General features: G+C 26.5%; 2 protein-coding genes across 2 annotated transcripts; one reads left to right on the top strand and one right to left on the bottom strand.

Annotated features, from left to right (window-relative positions):
* Positions 1 to 523: 523 nt before the first annotated feature.
* On the top strand, positions 524 to 2,215 carry GO595_007308 (TBC domain containing protein; the record flags this gene model as incomplete). Its single annotated transcript, XM_067920758.1, has 1 exon — positions 524 to 2,215. One exon carries the CDS (start codon positions 524 to 526, stop codon positions 2,213 to 2,215), a length of 1,692 nt encoding a protein of 563 aa, XP_067772827.1.
* A 1,738-nt stretch (positions 2,216 to 3,953) lies between these two features.
* GO595_007309 (Adenylate and Guanylate cyclase catalytic domain containing protein) lies at positions 3,954 to 5,729 on the bottom strand (the record flags this gene model as incomplete). The annotated part of the gene is made up of 1 exon (XM_067920759.1): positions 3,954 to 5,729. One exon carries the CDS (start codon positions 5,727 to 5,729, stop codon positions 3,954 to 3,956), a length of 1,776 nt encoding a protein of 591 aa, XP_067772828.1.
* Positions 5,730 to 11,249: the final 5,520 nt, after the last annotated feature.

Below are 11,249 nucleotides of genomic sequence, written 5' to 3' on the forward strand. Positions count from 1 at the left end.
AAACAGTGACACTTTTTGTAAAAAGCCGTTATAAACATGACACTTTTAATGTAAATATTCTAAACGTTCCAATGAAATGACGCTGAACAAGATGCACATTTTCAAAGGATGCATATAAAAAACTGATTATAAACATTGAGCAATGTTTTATTGCATTCGAATTTTAATATGGCAAGAGGCTATTTATTTTTTATGACATTAACATCAACGCTTAAATGCGAAAGTTAAAAAGTGACGATTTTGTGAGAGACCTGTAATTCCAAAAAACAGAAATATTTTCATTAATAATTAATATATCAAAAACATCTTATTATGGTATCCATTAATAATGAATGTTATGTATAATTAGCAAAAAGATATAAAATTTATTAATTAAGATTTTTGGAATTCTTGTCCTTGTTACAACAGCACTTTTGACTTTTCTGAGGGGTGATGTGTAAAACAAAAGCTTTTTTGCCTAATCTTTACGGTTTTATTCAAACCCAAATTTTGAATTCAAACACCTAAAAAATTATCACCAAAAATGGATGAAAATAATTCTACAAATGAAAACAATATCCAAAACGAAGTAGACGTTGTTGTACCTCAAATTCCAGATGTTCCTCAACGACCTCGATTATTTTTTGATGATGCCACATCTTTATATGAAGAACTTTCAACAGACTCCAAAGTTGACAAAGAAACCCCTTTCTCATCTGATGAGTCAGACTCTGACTTTTGGGAAGAAACTTCCACGTCTTCAGCTATTAAGTCAGATAATGCTTCCAAATCCGCCAATGAAAACAGTGAAAAAAAGAGCAAAGTTCAATTTTCCAATATAAATCCCGAATTTCTTTCACCCACACGCCCTTCCAGTACATCTTCAGATTCATCCCGTGTGTTAGCATTTTTCCCACCTCCCAACAGTCCTCCACCCCCACCCAATGAGTGCCCTCCATCTCAACAAAACCAATCAGCCACTCTTACTCCCGATGAAATCATGGCATCACTTCCACCTCCCGAAATCCAGCCTCCACCACCCGAACCAAAGCTATCCCCTGACGAGATCATGGCCAGCATTCCACCGCCTGCCACTGCTCCTCCACCACCCGAACCGAAATTGTCTCCCGATGAAATCATGGCGTCACTTCCTCCACCCGAAACTCAGCCTCCTCCGCCATCAGAACACAAGCCGACCGCCGACGAAATCATGGCTTCGCTTCCTCCTCCAGAAGTCCAGCCCCCGCCGCCCGGCACTGTCACGCCCGAGTCCATCATGGCCGCGCTTCCTCCGCCAGAAGTTCCGCCTCCTCCGCCAACTAATCGCGCCGAGTCGCCGAACCAGCCGCTTCTTGAGATCTGGGAGGGAGTTCTGGAGCGGTACAAGACGAATCCGCACAAAAAGCAAAAAATCGGACACTTTGTACGCCGCGGAATCCCAGGCGAAGTACGAAGTGATGTTTGGCTTATTCTCTCTCACGGAACAATTCGGAAGAGGCATTCTAATAAGACGATTAATGATTATCTTTTGATGCCGTCACTTGACTGTTATATTGACATTCGAAAAGATTGTAATGAGATCACATTACCCATTTTAAATTATCAAGAAATGAGTGATGACTTTAAGCATTCGTTATGTAATGTTATGTATAGTGTTATGCAATATTTCAAGCATGAGATGTGTTATTATTGTGAGTTATTATATGTTGCATCCATATTTGTTAAATATATGGATGAAGAAAATGCGTTTTATTCTATGATTGGCATTTTAAATAATCCGAAAATATTATATAAACATTTCTTCATGTGTGGGTCACGAAGAATTATAATATTAAATAATGTACTTAAAGAATTACTTCGAAAAGATTATAATGAACTTATGGATTATTTGGATGGAAAAGATATCGATTTATGTGATGTAACTAAAAAATGGTTTTTGACTGCTTTCCAATCTGTACATTTATCAAGAACATTCTTGATAAGGATATTGGAAGGATTTATGTTGAACGGACTGAGGTTTTTAGTATCTGTGGCGTATATTGTGTTGAAGATTCACCGTAAGAAAATTTTGAAAATCGATGAAAGAAATGAAATTTTGAAATTGTTGGAAAATATCGGAGAATCGAATAAAATGGAAAATTGGAAAAAGATTATAAAAGCAGCTCATAGGGATATACCTAAAAAGATTTTCAATGAATTAATGATAAAATATACAAATGAAAATGAGGAAGAATAAAATAAAGAAATTAGTAAACATTGGATTTAACTCTTTGTGTTTGTTTTAATTAACTCTATTACTAATTTGTAGATTATTCAGGATTTGATCCAAGAATTGACACTCTTGTTCACTTTCAAGTACAATCATAATAATGTGTATATTATTGGAAAATTCATTAATTCATTATAAATTTATATAAAAGCATTTTTTGAATGAAGTATAGAATCAAATATGAAAAAATGTTTATTTTAAAAAATTAAATATCAGTTGTGCTTTGTTATGACTTATAATATTTTTTGATGTCAGTACAAGCTTCTCCTGATTTACTCATAAATAAATGAATTACATCAATTTCGTTGTTTTCAATTGCATGCATAAGTGCTGTCTTAAATATTTTAAATAATTTCCAAATATTATTTTGAAATATTAAATTATTAAAATAAAAAATATATATAACAAATAAATATCTTTAACTTTTGCATCAATTTTTTCTTGTTCAAGAAGTAATTTAACTATTTCTGTATAACCTTTTTCTGATGCTATGATAAGTGCTGTTTGAAATATTTTAAATAATTTCCAAATATTATCATGAAATTTTATATTATTAAAATAAATATCATATAAAATAAAATAATGTTTTTAGCATTAATATCAATTTTTTCATGTTCAAGAAGTAATATAACAATTTCTTTGTAACCATTTCTAGATGCTTTCATAAGTGCTGTCCAAAATAATTTAAATAATTTCCAAATATTATTTTGAAATATCAAATTATTAAAATAAATTTTAAATAAAACAAATAAATATCTTTAGCATTAATATCAATTCCTTCTTGTTCAAGAAGTAATTTAACTATTTCTATACGACCTTTATAAGATGCATACATAAGTGCTGTCCGAAATAATTTAAATAATTTCCTAATATTATTTTGAAATCCAAAATGATTAAAATAAATACAAAATAAAATAAATAAATATCTTTAGCATTAATATCAATTCCTTTTTGTTCAAGAAGTAATTGAACTATTTCTGTATTTCCGCTAAAAGATGCTGATATAAGTGCTGTCCACTATAATTTAAATAATTTCTAAATATTATTTTGAATTTCCAAATTATTAAAATATATTCTAAATAAAACAAATAAATATCTTTAGCATTAATATCAATTCCTTTTTGTTCAAGAAGTAATTGAACTATTTCTGTATGACCATTTTCAGATGCTTTAATAAGTGCCGTTTTAAATATTTTAAATAATTTCCAATTATAATCCTAAAACTCCAAATTATTATAACATTTTTTAATTAATATCAAAATATATCAGTTTCAGAATTAATATCAATTCCTGGTTGTGCAAGAAGTGCTTTTACGATTTCAGTATAACCATGGCGTGATGCCCAATGAAGTGCTGTTTCATTTTTTTTAAATAAATACCAAATATCATAATAAAACATCAAAAATTGAAGAAAAACATGTTTTGCATTGATATTAAACATTTTATATTTGATTTGCCATTGGATAAATTCTGCGATTTCTTGAGGCATTTGGTGGCATTTTTTTCGAAACAATAAAAGCACGTTAATGATACACATAAAGTAGTCAATACTAAAACATTAAATTTCTTAAGCAAAGAATCAAAAAATAATATATTAAAATATTCCATTGCCACAATAAACTACAAACGAATCATAAAAACAAAAAATTATTGCGTATCATTTTATAATCAAATTAAAATTCTATTGTTGTCAAATAATTGACATTTAAATTGTCTGTGGGATAATAGTATAAGTTGGAATTGATTTTCCGTCTCTAATTTTAGTTTCACCCAATTCCTGTACATTAAATCCAGCAGAGAACACCAATTCATATACAGCTCTTGTAATATGAATATTATTAACATGACCTGTCACCATCATTTGTAATGTCATATCCATTACTGATCCAATAACTTGTAAAGATGGTCTTGAGAAACTCATTACACCTGCCACAATGGGGCCCCCCGTGTGCACCCCAATTTTCAGATCGTATTCAATTCCCACTTTTTCAGAGGTCTTCTTAATTTGAGACAACAAATCGATACAAAATCTAATTGACTCTTCAGCGTGTCTATCGGGCTTATTAATTTCAGAGAACAAACCGCCGATGAAAGTGTAAGTATGATTAAATGAATTTGATTTACAAAGTAAATCATATTTTTGTATTTCTTCGTCAAAAGTATTAAATACGTTATCATAGAATACAAACGGATCAAAATTCTCATTATCATTAATTTTTGGAATAATTGAAATTTGACCAATAGTCACACTTTGAACAATGAATGAAATTATATCATTTTCTTGTTCTAAATTATTAATTAATTTCTCAGGTAATACTTTCGATAACATTGCAGTAATTTGCGCTTGTTCATGTTGAAGTATTCTATTTCTCATGAAGATTTCAGTACAATCCGAAAACACAATTGCAATTGATTCTATGTCCATATATTCATGATCAACATTCGCAGCGCGATCTGGTGTTAGACAAGAAATGTTACAAATGAAATGTCCAGTTTCACCTGTTTTCATTTTGATGGAAATGTTTTCAGTAAATTGCGGTGATCGTTTACCATTTAATGCTTCATCAATATGTTGCAAAAGTTTTCCCCATGAATCATCATTTTCTTCTTGAACTATTAAATCATTTATATACATTCCTTCTATTTTATCGAAGTTATCATAATTTTGGAATAAGTTCATAAATGCATCATTATAATCAACAATTACAAATTCTTTGTTAATGATGACAACACCTTTCTTAAGTTTCTTAAGTATAAATTCTGCATTACCATAACCATTTCTTAATCTTTCTTTAACTTTTTTGCCTGTTTCGATTAATGTAATAGCATTTTGATTACGAGAAATTTGTTCAGGTGAAAAATATAAATAAAACTTTAATCCCATATTCATTTTAAATCTTTGTAAAACATAATATATTATAATTAATATACATGTTAATACACTCCAAACTATAGCTACAATTAATAAGATATTATTAATCGAATCATATTTTTGGATTTCATCATTAGTATAATTCTTAACTAAATATATATATGGATTAATACGATATTCCATCATAAATGATATATCTAAATAAACTAATGATAAATATTCTTCATCATTAACTGTAACTGGATTTAATTTACCATCTGCATGATTACCTAAGAATGTTAATGCTTGCATTAATATTAAGTCAATACTTTCCGAGAATTTCGATGATGCAATGTTTTCAAATGGTGATTTAATAGATAAAAATGCATTATCTGGTGAAAAAACATCATCAAATGTTGGAAACATTTTTAATTGTTCATCAGTAGCTTGATAAAATATATTAATACCTGCAATATCACTCCATACACTACTTGAGAAATATGAAACTGAATATTGTAAATAAGTATTAGCATTAAGATAAAAATATGATCTATTAGTAGGCGATTGATCTAATAATGGATATATATCTATTTGTGATAATCGATCAAGTGCATATAATCCATTTAACATAAAAGTAAAAGGCATATATAACGTTGATATTAAATTACCTACTGTTACTGCAGAACTTGTAAATAATATTGAATAATAATGTATTATTAATGTACATACCAAAATACCAATAAATGAAAACAAAAATATTATCATTATTAAAATATAATTATGAGTCTTTTGATTAGCTCCATGATTAAATTTAGAAATATGTGTTAAATCATCATTAGTTTTATCATCACTACCAAATTGATTAATTACATTACGTATTTCAGTATTAGGAAATGATATAAATGATTGTGCTACTGAATCAAATTGTGAAGATAAATGATATACAATATAAATAAATGGTAATGATACTAATACTATAGTTAATATTACACATAATGCCATATATTCATTAATATCTTGTAAATTATTTTCATAATTATATGAAGTAAATTCAACAGTATATTCTGAACAATTTAACATTACTTGGAATAAAATTGGAAAATATGTATAAAGTATAGTAAACTCTGGTGAAAAGAAAAAGTCATGAGGCGAATTATAATTCATTACTTCAAATACATTCATTAACATATTAGATATTAATGTTTTTGCTGCCATTCCTTCATAAGCTTCATAATCATTAAATAAATAAACAACTCTTTGTGCTGCTTCATCATTTAAATCTAAACTTGATAAAGAATTTATTAATGAATTAAATTTATCTTGAACTGTACCTATATGTGAAACTATAAAATCTTTTGTGAAATTAATTTTACCAATATGATCAGGATATAAATTAGGAGCTATAATTTTCATTATATTATCATCATTAGGATCAATATATATAGGATAACCTTCCATAAAATGTGGATAAAAATCAATTTCATTTGTAAGTAATGCAACATCAAATAAGAACTCTTGAATTTGTGTTAAGAAATTAATAGATGTATCAAGTTTATTAGTAAAACCATTTTTGAAATTATAATAAAATAATACATATAAACCAATTGATATAATTACAGTAATTATTGTAATAATAATACCATAATAAATTTTACCAAGTTTAGAATGTGATATTAATTCTTGCATTGATTTCATTAAGTTTTGATTCGATTCATCTAAATCATCATCTTTATTCTTCATTAAATTAGTATCAAATTTAGAAGATAATGTATTATTTTTAGTGTCTACTTGTTGTAATATAGTATAAAGTATAGGAAATGTAGCTAATGCATTCGACATAGCAAAATCTGGTTGTGTTCTAAGTTCTTTTTCTAACATATCGATTTTGTTTTTAATTTCATTAATTTCATTATAATCACGTTTAAATATTTGTTGATATTTCAAATGTAAATTTAAGACATCTCGAACATTCGGATATTCTTGATTTAATTGATAAAAATCATTATCTAATTCATTAATATAATCTTGTGCTTTCCGAATATCTTCCCAAAAATTCGATATATTATTTTGTAATATATTTTCCCAAAACCTTCGCATATATATCATGAAATCTTCCATTTGTTCATTAATATCTTCGATTTGTTCCATGACATATTCAGATGTAATAGTTTGTCTTGAACGTGCTACATTTCGAAATTGATATAAATATGAAGACTTTTGTTTAAAGTTTGTAGTTTTAGCAATTAATGCTACTGTCCACATCATTTGTCTATTATTCGATGGAAACATTGATAAAAATCGTGCATAAAATAATAACAAATATTGATTATTAGGGAATCGAATATTTGCCCAATCAAATATTTCCATTTTAAATATGTATGGATGACATAATTCAAATGTAGATCTCATTGCACTAATTAATTTAATCGGTGACTTAAAGTTATCATTTAAAATACTTTCCGATTGTATTGGATTATCCATACATTGATCAAAAATATTTAATGTCTTTAACATAAATCGATTATTAATTAATCTAAAGAATAAAAATGATGCAATAAATACAAAAACTGATACAAGAATTGGTACTTCTGGTTTAAATGGATTTGGTAATAAGAAATTAATGAATTGTAATAAACAAACAACAGCTGCTGTTAAATGTAAACTTGAAAATACTAAATTGACTGTTCGTTTTGCTAATGGTGAAAATAAAAATAAATATATAACTAAAATAATATGCATGATTAATAATATTAATGGAAATATACATCGAATTTTTCCGGGTATAATAGCAGAACAGATCCCAGAAACAGAACAAAGAATGGCACATGATGTAAAAATGGCTTTGGCCCCATATAACCATTCTTGCATTGGTACATTCCAAAAAATTACACGTGGTGACACAAAAAATAAGATTAATAAGATACTACTACCTGATATAAATATCCCTAAAACTAATGATACGATACTAAGGGCAATGTCTTGACCTTTAACAAGGGAATATATGCAATTTGGTAGGGTCGAAACTAAATATGGAAGAATTATTGGTATAAAAATATCAAATATAAAAAATGAAAAATATAACTCTCCACGCCCTATCCTTTTGTTTTTCTGGATTTTTAATACACTCGTTGAAAGATATATAAAAACTATAAAAATAAGAAGCTCAATACAAAACGCAGCTATCATTCTGGAATAATGGAGAGAAGGATTAAGCCCTTCCCAAAGGTAAGCAAGTACATTAAATATAAAGCTGAAAAAGTTGTCACTTGGCCATAAATCAGTACAATTATTAAAATAAGCTGGAATAATAAGCTGAATACCAAGGAAAACAGCATATATGTAACCAAATGCTGGATGTACAACAATACATGAAAGTACTTTTGCGAAATATGTTTGTAAATTATTTAGAAAAGTAACATAAAAGGGAACATCGAGGATTGAATGTTTCGATTCGACTGTAGAAAAATCAATTTCACCTGCTTTATTACTCCCCCATGATTGCATATCGAGAGTACTCTCAACAGATGGGAAGCTTTTCATGGTTATGGTAAAAAACGGATTTTTTGAATTTTTCAGAGGTAAAATCAGAATTAATTGAAAAGGAAATAAACAACCCTCAGAACAAAACTGTAAGATTGTTGATCAGCTTTGTCCATCCACAAAGCTCTTCTTACATTAATATTAGGAAATTCAAAAATGTTATACGATAAATGAAAAGATGTTCACAAAATGAAATTTAAATTTGTTATTAATTTGAATTATTAAAAATTTTTCTTAAAGATCTCAATTAATTACATGAAGTAACCAATAAAACCAAAAATGATCAAATATATTTATAAAAAAATTTTTAAGATTTCTGGTTTACAAATAATTATCAAAATCAATGAATACAAAGCGAATAGTATAAAAAATCCAACATGATCTTTGTCAACACTTTTTTATAATGCACATTATAATATTATTGTATTATGTATTTCCATTTTGCTTTGTGAATATATTTGTTAATATGTAAATTGTTATAACATGTATATATTATGATTTTGATCATTAACATATGTTTATATCAACTTTTGTTTTAATACAATTCTTTCTATTGTTAATTGCAAATATTTGATCTTAGAGTTGATTTTAATATTATTAGCAATATGCTTCTTTTCCATTTCTTATTGAAAATAAAGATTTGATGTTTGTAGAAGAGAAGTCTGAATTAAAATTTTCATTTGGACCTTATATTTTTTCCAAGAAGTAAAATTACTATTTCTTTGTAACCTCTCATATATGCAATTTGAATTGCGGTAAAATATTGTTAAAACATATTCCAAATTATTAAAACATATTCTAAATTATTAAAACATATTCCAAATTATTCAAACAATTACTTTTCTCATTAACATCAATTCCTTTATCTAAAAGTAATTTTACTATTTCTATATTATTATTTCCAACTGCTATATGAAGTGCTGTTTCAAATTATTAAAAAATTTTCTAAATTATTGAAACATATTTCAAATTATTAAAACATATATAAAATTATTAAAACATATACAAAATTATAAAAACATATTCCAAATTATTAAAACATATTTCAAATTATTAAAACATATATAAAATTATTAAAACATATTCCAAATTATTCAAATGAATATTTGTTGCATTAACATCAATTCCTTCTTTATCTAAAAGTAATTTTACTATTTCTATATTATTATTTTCAACTGCTAAATGAAGTGCTGTTTTAAATTATTAAAACATATTTTAAATTATTAAAACATATTCCAAATTATTAAAACATATATAAAATTATTAAAACATATTTCAAATTATTAAAACATATTCTAAATTATTAAAACATATTTTAAATGATTAAAACATATTCCAAATGATTAAAACATATCCAAAATTATTCAAATGGATAATTTTTGCATTAACATCGATTCCTTTTTGTTCTAAAACATATTTCACAAGTTCAATATTTTCTGATTCTGAAGCAAATGGCAAAATATCTTTTGGAATTTGGTTATTTTGAAGGAAACAATTAACGAGATATAAATTTCCATTTCTTGCTGATTCATTTATATTATCAGCATTAATATTAATTCCTTTTTCTGCCAAAAATGCTAAAATTTCATAATTATCCTTTTTAATACAAAAACTTACTAAATCATTTGTTTTATCTTCAGACATTTTCGGTATTGATTGTGTTTTTTCTAATTTATTTTCATAAAGATATTTAAAGATATCATTTTGATGAAATTCAATTGCTGCTCCATATGCACCTTCAAATGATGAATGATTTTGCTCACATAAATGAATGATTTCTTCATTTCCACCTGCAACTGCGTATTTACCTGTGTTATTTACATTTGCATTATTCATAAGTAAATATTTAAAACATTTAACTGATGAAAAAAATGCTGCATAATCAATTAATGTAACATTTTCTTGGTTAATAAATGAACATCTTTCATAAAGTGATGGTTCAATTATTTGATTAATATCAAAATTTGTTTGTGATGATATTTCTTGAAGTTTTTCTATTTCATCATTTCGAATTATTTTCGCAATTTCATTTGGATTAACTCCTTCTTTAATATATTTCTTATGAAGCTCCCAATCATTCTTCGAAAGTTCTTCATAATTTTCCAAAAAGTATTCTTCTATTTGACCATATACATTAAGCTCAAGTCGCAGGTAGATTAGGTTTTCTTCTTTTGGTTTATAATGAGCAAAATATTTTGATTTAATGTTTTTAGTTATATTTTTATCAATTAAATTTTGTTCAATCATTTGCTCTATTAAATAATATGATTCTTGTGTGTTTGCTGCAGATATACGTTTGATAAAAATTAAAATTAGTTTAAGGATATTTTGATTAATTTCATCTTCTTTAGTTTGAAGTGTTTTTAAAAGATTTAAGTAAATATCAAATGCATGCTTTTTTGATGAAAATGCATTATAAACGATGTTGCTTATAATAGTTTTAAATGTGTAGGGATAATTTGAATCGAATAATTCCAAGACTTTATTAGTGGATTCCTGGAAGTTTTTTTCAGTTAAACTGAATATAGTTTTCTCAAGCTCAATTAGGAATTTCAAGCATGTTGATAAATTATTCAATTTTTTCTCTCCTGTGTTTATGTTAGTAGTGTC

The sequence above is a fragment of the Histomonas meleagridis genome (assembly GCF_020186115.1).
Source record: "Histomonas meleagridis strain 2922-C6/04-10x chromosome Unknown contig_51, whole genome shotgun sequence".
Taxonomy (NCBI): domain Eukaryota; phylum Parabasalia; order Tritrichomonadida; family Dientamoebidae; genus Histomonas; species Histomonas meleagridis.